At 44.3% G+C, this 15,717-nt stretch overlaps 1 protein-coding gene across 2 annotated transcripts in view; it reads right to left on the bottom strand.

Moving 5' to 3' along the window:
* ctnnal1 (catenin (cadherin-associated protein), alpha-like 1) overlaps positions 1-15,717 on the bottom strand; it is a 41,702-nt gene that overhangs the window by 9,961 nt on the left and 16,024 nt on the right. For both annotated transcript variants that reach the window (XM_084032898.1, XM_084032897.1), the window contains exons 2-7: positions 7,918-8,107; positions 4,013-4,200; positions 3,142-3,261; positions 2,072-2,161; positions 1,689-1,859; positions 875-1,075 (exon numbers count right to left, since the gene is read on the bottom strand). In XM_084032898.1, coding sequence (XP_083889024.1) covers positions 875-1,075; positions 1,689-1,859; positions 2,072-2,161; positions 3,142-3,261; positions 4,013-4,200; positions 7,918-8,107 — 960 coding nt within the window. The remainder of the gene's footprint in view (positions 1-874; positions 1,076-1,688; positions 1,860-2,071; positions 2,162-3,141; positions 3,262-4,012; positions 4,201-7,917; positions 8,108-15,717) is intronic.

Consider the following 15,717-nt stretch of genomic DNA (forward strand, 5'->3'; position numbering starts at 1 on the left):
TGAGACAGAGAGAGGGGAAGAGGGGAATAAAACAGGAGAGCCGACCTGTTCTGACAGGCCCGCGCACTAACCTACATTATTGCCTGGAAGAGTATGGTGAAAGAAAACGACTGGATTGGAAAATGAACTTGGGAGTGTTAATATCATGGTTTCTGACTTTCCAATTACAGTTGAACTTTTTACACTCTGAATACGCAAGGGACAAGTTATGCAATCAAACTATAACGATTAAAACAAACTGTTTTGTTTAAGTATTGTACAACTTTCAGACCGATTGATCCGGTCTGAATGAAAACTCAATGACTACAACGGAACCTTCCACAACAAGAATCAACAAGAACCACAAAGAGAACACCCAAGAAGAGCTTCTCCGTCAACTCTAAACACACTGGAGGGAAAAAATATAGTTCCCAATGAGAAAGTGAAACATAATGACTTCATGTGTTTCCAGTCCATCAGCTTTGAAGGCCAAAGAAGACTGAATGGCGAGACGCGGGAACGCTATGTAATGTTTCTCTCTCGACTGACTGAGCCTCATTTATTCAGCTTGGTTATTATGCTCTGTTATCCCGGGAGGGATGCATGAAAAGAAAGTGAGTAGGCAAAAAGAAGTCTGGGTGGGCCGTGGAGGGAGTCTTAACGTGTGTGTGTTCCACTGCCTGCAGTGTTTAAAGGCACACATAAGGTATTAAATATTACATTTGGTTTTCAACCTCCCCAACTCCCCATCGTTCCAACCAATCTTCTTTTCTTCCAACACTCTCTCACAAATGAAGTGCTTATTATTATTCTGCATATGCTTTCATATGTTTTTCTGAATATTACTGCAGGAGTGCGAGCATCTGTGCGAGCGCGTCCGCCTGTGCCAACATACCGCCTCAACCCAGGCGTGCACCAGCTGCTGGGTGTCCTGGCGCGCCAGCTGGCACAGGCTTAGGATGGCCTGCCGCTGCTCGTGGCTGGTGTAGGCCGAATCAGTGAAGTCCTCCGTCCGCTCAACCAGCGCCTCCAGCTGGCTGCCCATGCCCTGGGGGGACGCGGAGTACAGGTTCTCCCTCAGGCACTCCACACTGGACTGCAGGAGGAGGGGAGGAGAAGGGGAGGGTTGGGAATTGGGGATGTGAGTTAAGGGAGCAGATCAAGGTGGCAGCACATCCAAGAGTTTTACTACACAATTTATTATCTCATCATTATCAACATGACCTGGTCGTTAATTAACATTGTGCGAACAGCATCTCATGTACTAACGCCTTTTTTTTGTTTGTTCTATCCTTCTCTTTCTTTTCCCACAGAGACCTGTTTTTAAACGAAACGACGACGTCTGTTTATGTGTCCTGACATGACGGGTTTACATAAGCTTTCAGCTAAACTGCCATTAAGAGCTACGGTGCAGTTTATTAAAAGCAACAAGCGTCTCTGGGCCCTTTCATTAAAACACTTTCTCCTTTCATCTCCTGCTAAAGATCCCATCAAAACCTTCTTGGTTGTTGTTTCTCCCTTTCATTAGCCAGCGCACGAGGAGGAGGGAGAAGAGATACCATCGTCATAGTGTGACGGTCTTTTCTTATTAACATGAATAGATTAAGTTACTGCCATTTGAAAGTGTTTTTTAAACTTGATCAGCACGATGAAGAGGATCATCACTTTACTCTACAGACACCTCCGCTAAGTTACGTTTTCGCTCCTACCTTGAAGTCCTTGATGCCGTTATAGATGCTGGCAGGAAGGATCCTGTTCTCCCCGCAGCTGCGAGCCTCGGTGACGATCTCGATGACCTGCTCCAGGGCACAGCGCATCCGGTGGAACACGGCGTCCTTGTTGATTCGCGCCGACTCGCAATCTGGGTGCCTCAGGCAAGTCTTTGGATGGCAAATGGAAAATGTCACCACTCATGTCCTCCTCTGCTCCTTTCTTTCTATTGTCTAGCCCTCTCCATGATTGATTGATGTGAGTATTCTTATTTGAGAAGCCTTGAAATCAAATCAATACGAGAAGGCCGTAAATCTTTAAACCATATGTAATCTATAACCCCTTCGCCCGGCGGTCCAGTGCTGGTGCATCGACTGTTTACCTTGGAAGCTGTGAGGAGCATCATGGTGCATTTCTCCAGCACTGCTCTGGCTGCTGCCATCCGTGCTTTCTTCTTCTCATCCTTCAAGTCCTGCAGCGCACACACGCACACACACACACACACACACACACACACACACACACACACACACACACACACACACACACACACCACAGATGGTAATGGGTGGTTTTACTTTCTGCTGCAACTTCTAAGAACTCTCTGGGTGTCTGAGGGGCTCGAAACATCAAAAGTGTGAACCACTTCTCTTACATGTATGAAAAGATACACATACGTTACACAGGTTAGATCTCCCCTGATAAAAAGAGATGCAACCAGAATGGGTATGAAGATGCAGAGCGTGCGACCTGCTGCATCCCCCTCCGTGTTGTTCCAAATAGAAATAGACACATCGAATTAGGCATTGGAGGATTTGGAAAAAGGCAGCTGAATCAACTCCCCTCCCATTACTTCCCCATAGATTACAAAGGACGATGTGATTATCTGTCATTAATTTGCCTCTGTGCTTGTATGGCTTCAATAGACGAAGATGGTAGACTTTCTAAAGGCCCGTGTGCTGAAAGTGCATGAGTGGGAGTGAATGCAACAAAAAAGATGAGGAAAAACAGGGCGGCAAATGAGGAAGGGGAAGCATTAGCTGCCGATGAGTTGGGGGGGGACGTGATGTGCGTTTCAAAACACGTGCTGCGAAGAAATTCAGAAAGAGGGATAGTCGATCCTCTCTCCCTGTCTAGATATCGCAGCTGGTGCACTTCTCACCAGCTTCTGCAGGCAAAGTGCTTTAGCTGCAAAGCCTGAATGTATGCATCAAAGAAGGATTAGCAGTATTTCAGTTAAAAACCCAAAGTTGGACTGTTTTCTAATGTGTTACGCAATTGTTTTGTTTTGAAAATGTGCTTTACCCTCACTGGATATAGTGCGGAAAAAAGACATTGCTGAAAGCATAGGCCACTTTATAGGATCACTGGACCATGATGTAAACAGTGTTGGAGTGTTTAACTGACCTTTACATGTGTTTAATGGATTGAGTTTCTTCACACGATACTCACATTCTGTCTGTCTCCAGTAAGATGGGCAAACTCCACCATCTCGTTGCCAAACTGGCTGAAAATCTGTACAAATTCCTGGAAGGTGCTGACTCTTTCCAGATGGTCGAGGGTAACCAGGACCTGCGAGGAGTGAGAAAAAAAATCAGAGTAGCCACATATGGTTGCGTTCTTGAAATCCTTCCACACTGTAACGACCTATTCCAGATCTATTTATACCCCAAGATTCAAGCCTTACCTACAGCAGAGCCAAGAATATAAGTTGGACTGTGATATACTTCAATATTACACTTTTTATATTGTATTTCTGTGTAACTCCAGCTCTCCTTTTTGTAGTATCAATAGCTCGTTATATCTGTGATCTCCTAAAATAAAACCACATGATTAAGTAGTTCCTAACCTGCATTTTAGTTGTCTATGTAGCTTCTAATTTACCTGCCGAGGCTAGGCTGACGCAGCAGCCTTTATCCACGCAAGACAAAGAAGGAAGAGGTGTAATTGTGTTTGCCAGTAATGGATAACAAGGGGATGTCGACTGTCTGTTCAAACGATGCTAACCAGTCGTGATTAGGCCTTCCTGTTTCCATTCTTGGCTCAGCTACATCCAAATCACATTGTCTGGCTAAGAGCATGGCCAGGTACGATGAGGAGGGACAGTCTCTTCCTCTGTGTTTTTATGTGACCACTAAATGCACTGCTCTCCTTCAATTACCTCCAGAGTACTCCTTCAGAGAGCCAGTGCTTATCTATTAGGAAATAAAAGGCTCCGGGTAGAGTTTGCCAAGGTGTGTGCTCGTGTGTGTGTGTGTGTGTGTGTCTGAAAACGAGTCTAAGCAAGCGAGCTTATACACATCGACTGGTTGTGATGTCTCACCTTGTTGCGTGATGTGATGATCTGTTTGATGACGATGCGGTCGGCAAGGACCAGGACTTTGGTGACTGAAGAGAGCAGCAGGCGGGCGGCCTTCACCATCCCTGTCCTATCACTGAACACCGTGACTTGTCCATCTGACTGGGGCAGCAAGGCCGGTCCCACGTCTGTCAGCTGGGCGATGGCATCACCTGCAAGAGAGGAGGGAAAGGTGTGCTACTGATTCATATGAACTGGGTATCTGCAGAAGGGGACTCTGTGTACAAACATCAATAATCATATTTTTTTAATGGTACATTTGCACAAAATGTATTGCAGGCTTGTGCTTTTTTTGATTACATTCATCTTGACAGTTTCTGAGACTTGTTCTGTCTGTCTGTCTTTCTTTCTGTCTGTCTGACGGATGATTCAGGAAGAGTCCAGTTGGGGAGGCTGACTCAGAACATGCTGGAGGGTTTACATATCCCATCTGGCCTGAGAGCACCCTGGGATTCCTTCAGAAAAGCTGGAGGATGTAGCAAGCCAGAAATACCTTTAGGGTCGTTTCTTTTGCATGCTGCCACTGAGATCTGGACCCAAAATAAAGGCAGCGAACGAAAGGATGGGTGGTCAACTGATAAGCCCCCTGAATTAAGTCACTACGGCACAATGTTACTTCCAGTCTCTCCACCACTGGGAGGACATATCGTCTGAGACAGGATCAAATAAAATGGCACTATATTCAGCACAGCCATGGCAGCCTGACCCAAACCCTGCTGGCATGCTTTCTGACGTGAGACAAGTAGGACCCTCAAATATAATTGATAAACATGCCATGCATGAATTTGCTCTGGCACGATGAAATATGCAAATGGAAAATATTCATACAGAGTCCAACATTCCCCTTTCCCTCTTTCTAACCTTCTCTTAGAAGTCAGTTATTTTAGGCTGAAATCCCATCACCAAAACAGTCCCTATCAATAGGGGAGAGTCCAGAGTTAAGAGGGAGAAGGAAGAGGGAGAGAAAAAGAGAGCTCAGGAAGGAGGGGGACGGGGAGAAAACTAGGTCTCTATCGGGTCATGCAGCTTGGCTGTCCATTTGGTTCGACTGGTCCTAAGAAGCAGCACTGACGGACTGATTGCATCCGGCAGGCTGCTTTTCAGTGCCAGCTCCGCTAACCAGTTAAAACATCTAGGCCTGGCTCACAAAGAAGGCTGCTCAACCCCCACGACCCCAGCAGGGTGGAAAGCAGAGGGAGCCAACTCTCTTCTCTAAATCTCAGATTATAGACGGTATGGAGTGGAGGACGGATATTCATGAGGTTTCAATGTAAATCAGATCAATCCCACTGGTCCCTTAGTTATTTTATATACTCAAGACTGTGGTCGCTTCTGTTCCATGTTCCTACATGGAAATTATCCATAATTGGATCTTTTTCTGTATGATCACTTTATTATTCATAGGTGAAAACATGAAAGGCAGATTGTCAGTCTTGCATGACACAATGGATGGCAATGTCTGTTAGTTGATTGCAATAAAACTTGGTACAGACATACATTTTCCCCTCTCAAGATCACGTTGGTCATGCCTTAACTTTTTTCATCTAGTAGCATGACAAGATCAACATTTTAATTCCTCCAATTCATTGGTTTGTGACCAAATACCTTAAAAACAAATACTTCAGCCAGCCTCAGCTGTTATGTGTGCTAAGTAGCAAATGTTGGTATGCAAACGATGCTAAGCTAACATGGTGAATGTATTATATCTGCTACAAGATCAGCACGATGCCATTTAGCTCAAAGCCTCACAGAAGTGATGATTGATGACTTGTTTCTGTATCAAGTATAGTTAAAAAAAAGTAAAATCCTTGACGAGTTGGTACGGCCCTTAGAAGCAATCTTCTTCAGCCCTGCAGTCCCGCATGTGAATCGTGAATCTCATGGTGAATCTTTCCGAGGGAGCCGGAGAAAGTGTGACAGAAGCATGCTGATGTGCGAATGACACCGAGAGACTGAGTGAAAGAGACAGAGACAGAGATCCAACACAGATTGCCTTCACTGACCTGCCTCATTGGATCTCCCCACTGCTCCGATGATGGCTAGCATCTAATTAAACTACTGCTTTTCAGCCGGCCTTTATTTCATTCATTATAGCACACAAGGCTGAGTCCTGCCTGATTAAAGCCTGTGGCTAGGTATTAGAGAAATGCCAATCCTTCACTAACTAGCCCGTCTCTCTCCTCGAGACTTAAATCCCCCCCCCTCCCACCCTTAAAAGCTTTTCTTTTTCATCCCTGAAGATGTCTCCTACATTTTTTATTTTAAATATGAGGGAGACAAGAAGTTTAAGGTTAAATCAGGGTACAGTTTTAAATTGTCTGTCAGGAGAAGTGCAAAGGAAAACTGTGAAAACACCTCCCTAAGAGGAAAGTGAGAACTAGAATAAATTAGTTGCAGTGGGAGCACACACACACACACACACACACACACACACACACACACACACACACACACACACACACAAACTTCACTTGGCCTCACCTATACACACACATTCACACAAACATTTTCTCATCAGCCCCCCCCTCCCCCCACCGGCGTCCCTCTTTGTTTGAGGTTTTAGCTGTCTTTATAAATCTACACTGTGTGAGGATTAAACGCTTTGCTACACAAGCTGGCTCCCCCAGCATAAACCCATTATCACGGTGTTGTGTCTAAATTCTTATCAAATGTGATATTGTTTCGGCACCGCTCTGCAGAAGGGCTAAATGAGGTCCTTGTTTTGCCTGATAAGAACTAAAGTTTGCAGATATAGAGAAGTGTTTCGCTGAGCAAGTGGTGACAACTATCTATATGAGGAATTTGAGGAAAGTTCAAGATAGACGGGAAGATGCAGGTCTGAGTTCGGGTGGTCTGGACTGTGTACTTTCAAACAGCATTTTAATGGAAAACACATTTCTGACAAAACCACCTCTTGTTTGTCCGGTTCAATAAAAGCGGACGGTCTTTTAAGAGTGATCCACAAATTCTTGTTCCCTCACACTGGTTGTCACTGTTTCCACTCCTCCTCCAGCCCTCTGCACCTCTTGTTCCCACCGAGTTGTTTACCGTTTTGCACTCAATACATCCTTACAACCATCAAACAGATAATCTTTTCAGATTTGCAGGAGTTCGGAGCCTCTTGCGGCGCACGCTCTGTGAGCACAGGTTGGCAGTCTATCACCTCACCCGCATTTTTTAGAATGGAGAAGAAACTGCAGATATTCAAACTCCACAGAGACAGGCCCAGCAAGCAGATTTAAACTAAGGGAAAAGAATAAAAAAGAGGGGTCCTGACCTCAGGTGGAGAATTATTTCTCAATGCAACACAGAGGGAATCTATCAGGCAGTGAATATCAGGAAAGCTTAACTACTTCAATCTTGCCAACGGCCCGATGTATAAAGTCTCAAGGAGTCTTCTTCCAGAATCTATTATGCAGTGCTTTCTCAGCCAGTGCAGACACATTCATTCCCTCTGGGTGAAGTTGCACTTTTTTCAGCCTTTACTTTCCAACCTAATAACAACAATGTCGTCAGAATGCCCTCTGGGGTAATACAGCCCGTCCAGACAAATCGACAATTTGCTCAAATTTGATAACGCTGATGTCTTAAGGTGACGCCTGATGCTTTATGAAACTGTCATTTGTCTTAACAAATAAAGACTGATAGGTGGTTTGACCAGCTATTACACCTTAAGTGGAAGTTTCTGAGCACCATAAAGCCATGGCCATGTTTATGACAGAAAGATACAGTATCCACTATGAGTACACAGTTCTACAACATAAAAATAAGTACCCTCTCTATTTCCCCCCAAAGAGAAACACTCAACAGTGTGTTGACTTTAACTGCAGCAAATTCAGTTTCATGGCGAGTACATAAAAGAGGCCTACCTGCTCGGCGTGCCTCGAAGCAGGCTTGACCCATCTCATCCTTAAGCTCTTGGTTCTCGGTGGCGATGGCCTCCCCGACCGCGACGAAGCGCCCCACGGCCACGCTCACTGCCTGGCCCACCCTGTGTATGGCTGCCAGGGTGCGCTCTGACTTCTTTGGCTTGTCTTTGTGGTTGATCAGAGTGGTGATCTGCAGGAATGCATGGAGAATGGGAGAAGCCGGACATTTAGACACATTCTTGACTTTCGTTGGAGCCAGTTATTTAAGCTTTTTTTAAAGCTGCTTTTTCCAATCGACCCATCCGAAAGCCTGCAGGAAGATGAATCAATACGCACTGAGTTGCATGCTCTGCACGTTGTCTATCTAGAATCATAACTTCATGTTCGATAGTGAAAGCCTGCTGTGATTATATCCAAGCATCTTTGATACGGGAGCATGTTGAGACTGGAGCTCGCACTCCATTTGCTTATCAGGAGAGGAGTTTCCTGCCTGTGCAGCTACAAGTGCAGATAACATTATGGAAGACGGACCGTGGACCAGTGCGTGTCAGCAGGAGGAAAAAAGGCATGTCCACATCCAGCATCCCCAAAACTCCATTACACAACATTCAAAATGCACAGCTGGGACACACACACATACACACACATACAATTGAGGCTATGAATTATGAATGGGTAGAGCAAATTATCATCAATGATTCATTGATTGCTTTCACTTTCTCCAGCTGTTATCATTGTGGGTGTGAGCGTGTCAAACCATTTCAGTCATTGAGTGGTGGGTGGTGATTTTAATTGCTCCCCAGCTGCAGGTGGTCCAAGCGGGGAATCTCGCGCAGTGAAGTCTTTGTGGGGCAACAGGATGCATGCTGGTTCTGCTGAGTTCAGCCGGCTGTTTGGACCAGCAGCATCCTGACACACAGGAGTGGAACGCACCACGGCGGCCAATTTCTTTTTCACAAAAGAATCTCAAGAATCCTTTGAAATGTGTTTGTTATCTTTCCTTATCTTTTTTTATAATCAAACTAAATTATCTGGGCAGATTAATTGTCCCTCAAGTCACTGATTACGGTTTTAGTTCTACAGTCATCCAATTGCATCAATCGTTTGCTCCAATACAATTTCAGAAAACAGCGTATAGCGACATGATTTAATGTCTGGCTTTGTCCGACCAACAGATCCAAATCCTTAAATATTTAATTTACTATAATTTTAAGAAAAGCAGCAAATTCTCTCGTTTGAGAACCGAACTCATCTTATGGTTGGCCTTTTTTCACTCAGTCTTTCCATGATTATATCTATTTTTTTCTTGTTTATGAATTTTATCTTTACTGTGGCTTGCCTCTTGTTGCACTATCCTCTTTGCTGCTGTGATATTTTAAATGTCCCCGCCGTGGGACGAATGAAGGTTTAACTTATCTTAGCTCATTATTCATGCTTGATAATGGCATAACACAAAACAAGGGGACGATAAACTTGCTAAAGTACAAATGCTTCCTGAATCTGAATGCCACTATGCTCAATAAGCCCGGGTCAGCAAACCTATGGAGCCCTATGGGACACGACCCACATTAAAAATGTACCTCACACATCACACACACAGGTTCATCAAGCTACGCTGGGTTTCAAAGTGACGATGATGTTAGATGCTGCTTAAGTTGTTTCATGGAGCCTCATTAGTACTGCATGCTTTCTTGTTGAGAAATACCACGATGGTTCTATGCAAAGAAAATCCAATACTGGGTCCGACTTTTCAGCTTCAAATTGCTGACAAACTTAAATTAATGTGCAAAATCCTATCGAGTTTGGCAACACAGAAAAATGGGCTGCTGGACGTCCTTGAACAATACAGTGACGGTCACATCTCACTTCTGTACTGAAGTTACAAAGTTAGTTCGGTTCGATCACACAATACACATTCACTCTGATAAGGTCATTCACCCAGGATTTCTATCAAGTATATAAGCGCCATTGTATACTTTCAATAGAAGACCATGATGTTGTGTTGCTGAGAGACATAAAGAAATAATGATAGAAAGAGAAAATTGAGACGTAAGAGAGCAAAAGAAAATATATATTTAAAAAAAAAAAGATAAAAAGTTCACCAAGTAGAGCTGCTTCTCTCTCTTCTTCCATTCTTCCCCTCTATGACGGACCCTTTTTCAGCGCCCATCTCGCTGTCACGTTGAAACCTTTTTGTGCAACCTTTTATTGCTCATTCACAGAAAGACTGTTGTTCTGCATAGACCCTGAACGTGCTCATAAAGCACTTGTTTTGGTCGGTCACCTGTCACTTTAAGTTTACCATCTGTCTCCTTTATCTCAGCGTTAGAGCTTCCCTTCCTGCGAGCCCAGTGTTTTTCACTGACTCATCCACACAGAGTGGGATACTCCGTAAAAAACACCAGCTGAACACGACGCAGCCTGAAAGAAGGAATTAGGGCACAGCGTCATATGATTCAGACCTATGTCATAAAACAGGCTGTATTGCTGCATTGACGTTATACAAGAGACTTAATAGACGTGTCTGTGAAGTAAAGTTTCTGATGACTCAACCATCTGTCCCTGGATTTTCTAGAGGATTTTGTGTCTTGTGCACAAATGAAAGTGGTGCTGTATTTGTACCACACAGGGTCAGTGCATGTCTGAATGCGGCAAAAATCATGATTGTTTTTCCAAGACGAGTGCTCGGGCTGGGCACTGATCCAGACACTAAGGGGGGTCAGAGCAGGAGAGAGGGACCTAAGTGTGTGCATGTGTCTAGCTACACAAACAGCAGCACTCAAGAGTGAGACGCGGCAAGAGAAAAAGTGATTAGAGAACTTCCTGTGACAAAACAGCTTCTCCTACACTGCAGCAGAAGAGCGGAGGTTAGTTTCACCGGTTTGAAACGAAAGTGGAAAAAGTCTTTACGAATTACAAAGAGAGACGGGGGAGTGGGGGGGCAGAGAACAACCACTGCCGAGGATTTCCTCCATTCGATATTAGGTGGGTACATTTACTGGGCTGTACAAACAGGAACAGGGTGGAGAGGACATAATATTGATACAGTGCCATCGCAGCAGAGCGGCCGTTGTGTTTGTGTGTGTATCAAAGGAACTTGTGTCGGTTTCATTTCAGAGACAGAGGAAAGAGCGCAGGTCTACATGTCAGTCAAGCACTTCAAAAACATGGACGTTCAAATAAAAGACCACAATTATGACTTTCACCACTTCACACATTGTGATATTCCATGGACACACATCAGTCGACTTGATACCCAGTGTCACTCCTCATAGACACCTCCTCAGTCACTGAAGCTGCTCTCAGTCCATTCTCCGTCACCCCTTTTCTCACAGGCCCCCGCTATACCACGCCGCTGTGCTCTGCTGCGCTCCAGCTGAACTCGAATGCCACTGAGCTCTACCGACCGAGCAAGCATCCGGCCCATAGCCTCCCAAACCCCCCGCTGAGGATTTGGCATTGACATAACATCTGTGACATAAGCACTAACGTGGCTTCAGATGCGAAGTCAGACCTCCGGCAGATCGTTTTATTGACGGGGTTAACTGGTGGTGTCCCCGCTGCTACATCGGCATGGATACAGAGGGGTTTGCTGGGAAGAAAAATGGCTTAATCTACGATCCAGAGATGGGGACTTGAATGGAAGTTGCACACAGTGACTTTACATGGACTTGCACATATTTCTGCTGCTGTCTCATTTTTGCTATCAACTTGAAAAGTGCATTCTGATAGGCACATGACACATTTAAAGAATTTTACAAACAAACTCTCTAATATGGGGGAAATATCATATCCCCAGAATTAAATAAATAGCTGCTGCTACACACAGTTCTGCACATGATCTCTAATAAAGTCTCTCCTTTTAACTCCCACTTTAACACAGCAGAGTCTGTCCCCTTCTTGATACTTTCTCCCCTGGTACACAACCAGTCAACCAACAATCCACCTCTCATTCCTTTGTTGTCCATAATTAGGACAATTACAAGTCCATAAACACGAAATCAACATCTTATTCTGAGCAACACAATCCGCCAACAGAGCCCGACCATTGGCTAGAGGGGAAATCTAGACTAATACCTCAAGGACACAGTGGCCGACTATAAATCAGAGGGTAACAAAAGCTGGAAACATTTGTGGCTGCCTCCCATGGTTACTGACTGACTTTCACTGAATGGCTATGCTGGGAGAAAGTCGGCGTTAGCCAAGTCATTCTTTCTCCACACATTCTTTCTCCTGCTCTGATTCTTGGATAATGTGATTGTGTAGACAAATAGGTGGTGCTTGTGGAAGAAGAAAAAAAAATCCAGTTGACACAAAACAGATCAATTCAGAGTGTCTGTACCGGTGGCAAAGCTGCGGCATTCTCGCCATTTAATAACTGCGAGAAATCTTTTGCAGACAAAGACGGCGAAATGGAAAAACAGTATGAACAGGCTCATCCTGGAGGCCTTACGGGGGCTTTTATTAAACACACTTTTCAGCCATTCATCACAATAATTGCTTGCTTGGCAAAGTGTTACATTGCTCTGCTTATTTGTCCGAATTATAGGTCTTATCCCTTTAATGTTTACTCGGCCTGCTGATGAGAGCACGACAACTTTTCTTTTCCAGAGCCAAAAGATTGAATGTAAAGTTAGAAACAGAACACAAGCAAAGAAAGCCACATCCCGTTCAGCCATTAGCAGTCAAGTTCAGTAAGATTTCCACATGTGTGTGGATGTGGGGCTGTAAATCAAAGAGAAACATTATCCATTCGTGTGACAGCGTGCAGTACATTATTATTTCTGCCTGGCGTGTGTAGATACAAGTATTTACTTCACTGCATGTACAGTATGTGTGTTTGATTATCCCTGATGTGTATGGGCATGAAATAATTGGGCAGTAGCTTGCGTGAAGAGGCGATGACGCAGAATGAAAGAAAAACAACAGCAGAGGTTTATTGGTTGGTGTTTATTTTCCGATCGGGTGAAACTGCCTGCATCGTTTTGTTCGAGTGAGTTTGTCCTTGTTAGACGTGAAAGAGAATTTCCCCGTTTGTGGAAGCTTTGCTGTCACTCTCATTACACACAAACCCTAAAGCATACGGATCACTTTGTTAGAGAAAACAGGAAAAAGAATACTTCCAGGTGTCATTTTGGCCCATTACAGCACAAAGGGTCACTGTTGCAGGGAAGAACGTCATCTGAAAGAACGATGTTGAAAAAGCAGTTTTTATTTATGCAAGGAGAGACATGGCTGTCTGTTGGGACGGCAAGAGACGGAGAGGAAAAGGGATAAAAGTCACACTGAACATGCACTTTAATGGATGAGCAAATTCCTTCCAAATTGGCCGTGAGCAAATGGGAGTTCGATGCTGCGCTGGTCAGTAGCCAGACTGGGGAAGCAAGCGAGGAGATGAAAAGAGAGACAAGGGAGCTGGGAGGAGAGTGGAAGCAGAAAGATGGAGGGAGGTGAAGGGAGCGAGGGAATAAAGAGTAGAACGTGTCACATCTGCATCAATCTTTACCTCCACTTCCTCACTTATGTATCCAACACCATTATTTTCCCTTTCAAAATTCCTCTCTGCTCCGGCAGTATTCTGTGTGCAGTGTTAAAGTGTTGTTAAAGTCCGTCCCTAGAGCTTCTGCTATAGTGTCACACACTACAGTAGTTTATTCCCGAAAAACATCCCGGATTTCAAAGTCAAAGAGGGCGAAATACAAAAGATGAGCCAAATATGTTTGTTTTGTCCTCCTTGACTTTGAAATCTGGGAAGTGCTACTTAATAATATGCTCTTTGGACTTTGGTTTTTAAAACGTGCAAATAAAATAGACTGAATACAAGAAGTGGACGTAGTCATCGTGGCATTACCCATTGGTTTGTGGACTACACTGTTGCTGAACTTTACTGCATCTGGCTTCTGGAGCGAAGATTTGCAATTCAATGTAATGAGTTAATTTCGATATAAATTCCGCTGCACACTGAACATTTTAACTAATTGGTCCCAACCAATATGGCCACAAAAGTTGGTCATTACTGAATAAAAACATAGCAAAACATACCGGGCTAGAGGAGCATTTACACTCTTTTTGCAAGAATGAATCATGACCTTGTCTAGTAAAAGTAAGCTGCACTCATTTAATGCTCTTTCAGCCGTCTGCGAACACAATGGGAAGAGTTACAGAGTCAGCTAATGGGAGCAGAAGGCACGTTTTCTGGTGTGCCTTGTTAAATAAGAACCACAAGGTAGCAGTTCAATTTAGCATAGAAGCTGAGCTGAACCACATCCATATGTACTCATGCAGGGTCATGCATTCTTTAGCAGTTGGATTGGAGGTGCTTGCAACAATCGAACCTGAGACATCCCCAAAGACAATTTCCCCGTTGGTTAATATGTGGTTATTGAAGAAGAATATAGACACGTACGCAATAATTGAAGACATCTGAAATGCACACTAATAAACAACACATAGATCTATCTAATTAAATAGTGAGCGCTGGGGGAGAGAAGTTTGGGAGACCGAAGGAATCGAACAAACTTACCTCAAATCAGTCTGACTCTCCTACACTAGTGATAGCAGCCTGACATAAGGCTGCATCCAACTTGTGAATCCCACTTTCCCTCCCTCCCTTCCTCACACACGTACACAAACACACCTATCGGGCTGAAGAACCTTCCCAGAGATAAAGATGGAGAGGGGCGGTGATTTGGCAGCAGTAGCTGTAGGATGACTGAACACAGATGGTTTTATCCGGCACAGCAGGACAGACAATTCCAGGGAAGATAGTCAAAACGCTGCGTGTCTATACAACCACAAGATGACGAGGATAATACCAGCTGATTGCTGAAGAGAGAGAGGAGGAAGGGGGGGGGGGGGACAGCACGGCGGGAGGTGATGGATGTGGGAAGACTACAGAGGCCAACGGAGGGGCGAGCCGACAGCCGTGTAGAATGGACAAACATTAGCATTCCTGTGTATTCATGCCCAACGAGGAAGCATCTTTATGAGCTTATGTCTCTTTGAGATTTTTAATTAGGTTATTATTGAGCAAGAACACTGCTTTTCTAGTTCAGAATTCCTCTTCTTCTTCATCGTAATCATCACAGCGTTAGTTTGATAATGATGTTGTTAATATTGGACTTCCATTCCCCAGGTGGCGGCGCATGATTAATGAATGCTAATGTTGCACTGTGTGAATAGGCAAACGCTTGCTAACGAGTTGAGATACATGAATTTATAAAGAGATAATAAGATAAAAGCTCAGTTCACTACAATTATGTGGACTTGTGGTCCATCGCATTAAATAATTTACATTTCCAACTGCTAGTTGAGGAATTCTGCTACAGTGTGGGTTTGTTTCCTGATGCCTCGTTTTAAATCTCACCCTGTCTTAGGAACTGCTCCTCAGTGTGTGTTAGCAGTAACAGTTGCTAAGTGGAATTACCGAGTGATTATTCCTCAAGTGAGCTATATTGTTTTTTTTTTTCCTTTTGTTATGTTTTCACACTCCAACTTGCTCACAGCTGGCAATCATATAATGCACTGAGCCAGTTTTCACTTTGTTTGGCTGAAAGTCTGGGCGGGGGAGAGACTCGGTAAACATGGTGGGCGAGCAGGCGGGTGACATGTGACAAAAAGGTCACAGATCACAAGACGAGCACATGACACGAACCTTAGCCCACTCGCTCCCGTAAGTCAGCAGACATGCAGCCAATGAGACGGACAGGCAGACGGACACTGATGGAGGGAGACACAGGAGTGTGTGTGTGGGGGGGGCTGAGAGATTCATAGGCTGTTGAATGAGTTTTTATCAGTTTT

Source organism: Eutrigla gurnardus (genome assembly GCF_963514095.1).
Source record: "Eutrigla gurnardus genome assembly, chromosome: 17".
Classification (NCBI taxonomy): Eukaryota; Metazoa; Chordata; class Actinopteri; order Perciformes; family Triglidae; genus Eutrigla; species Eutrigla gurnardus.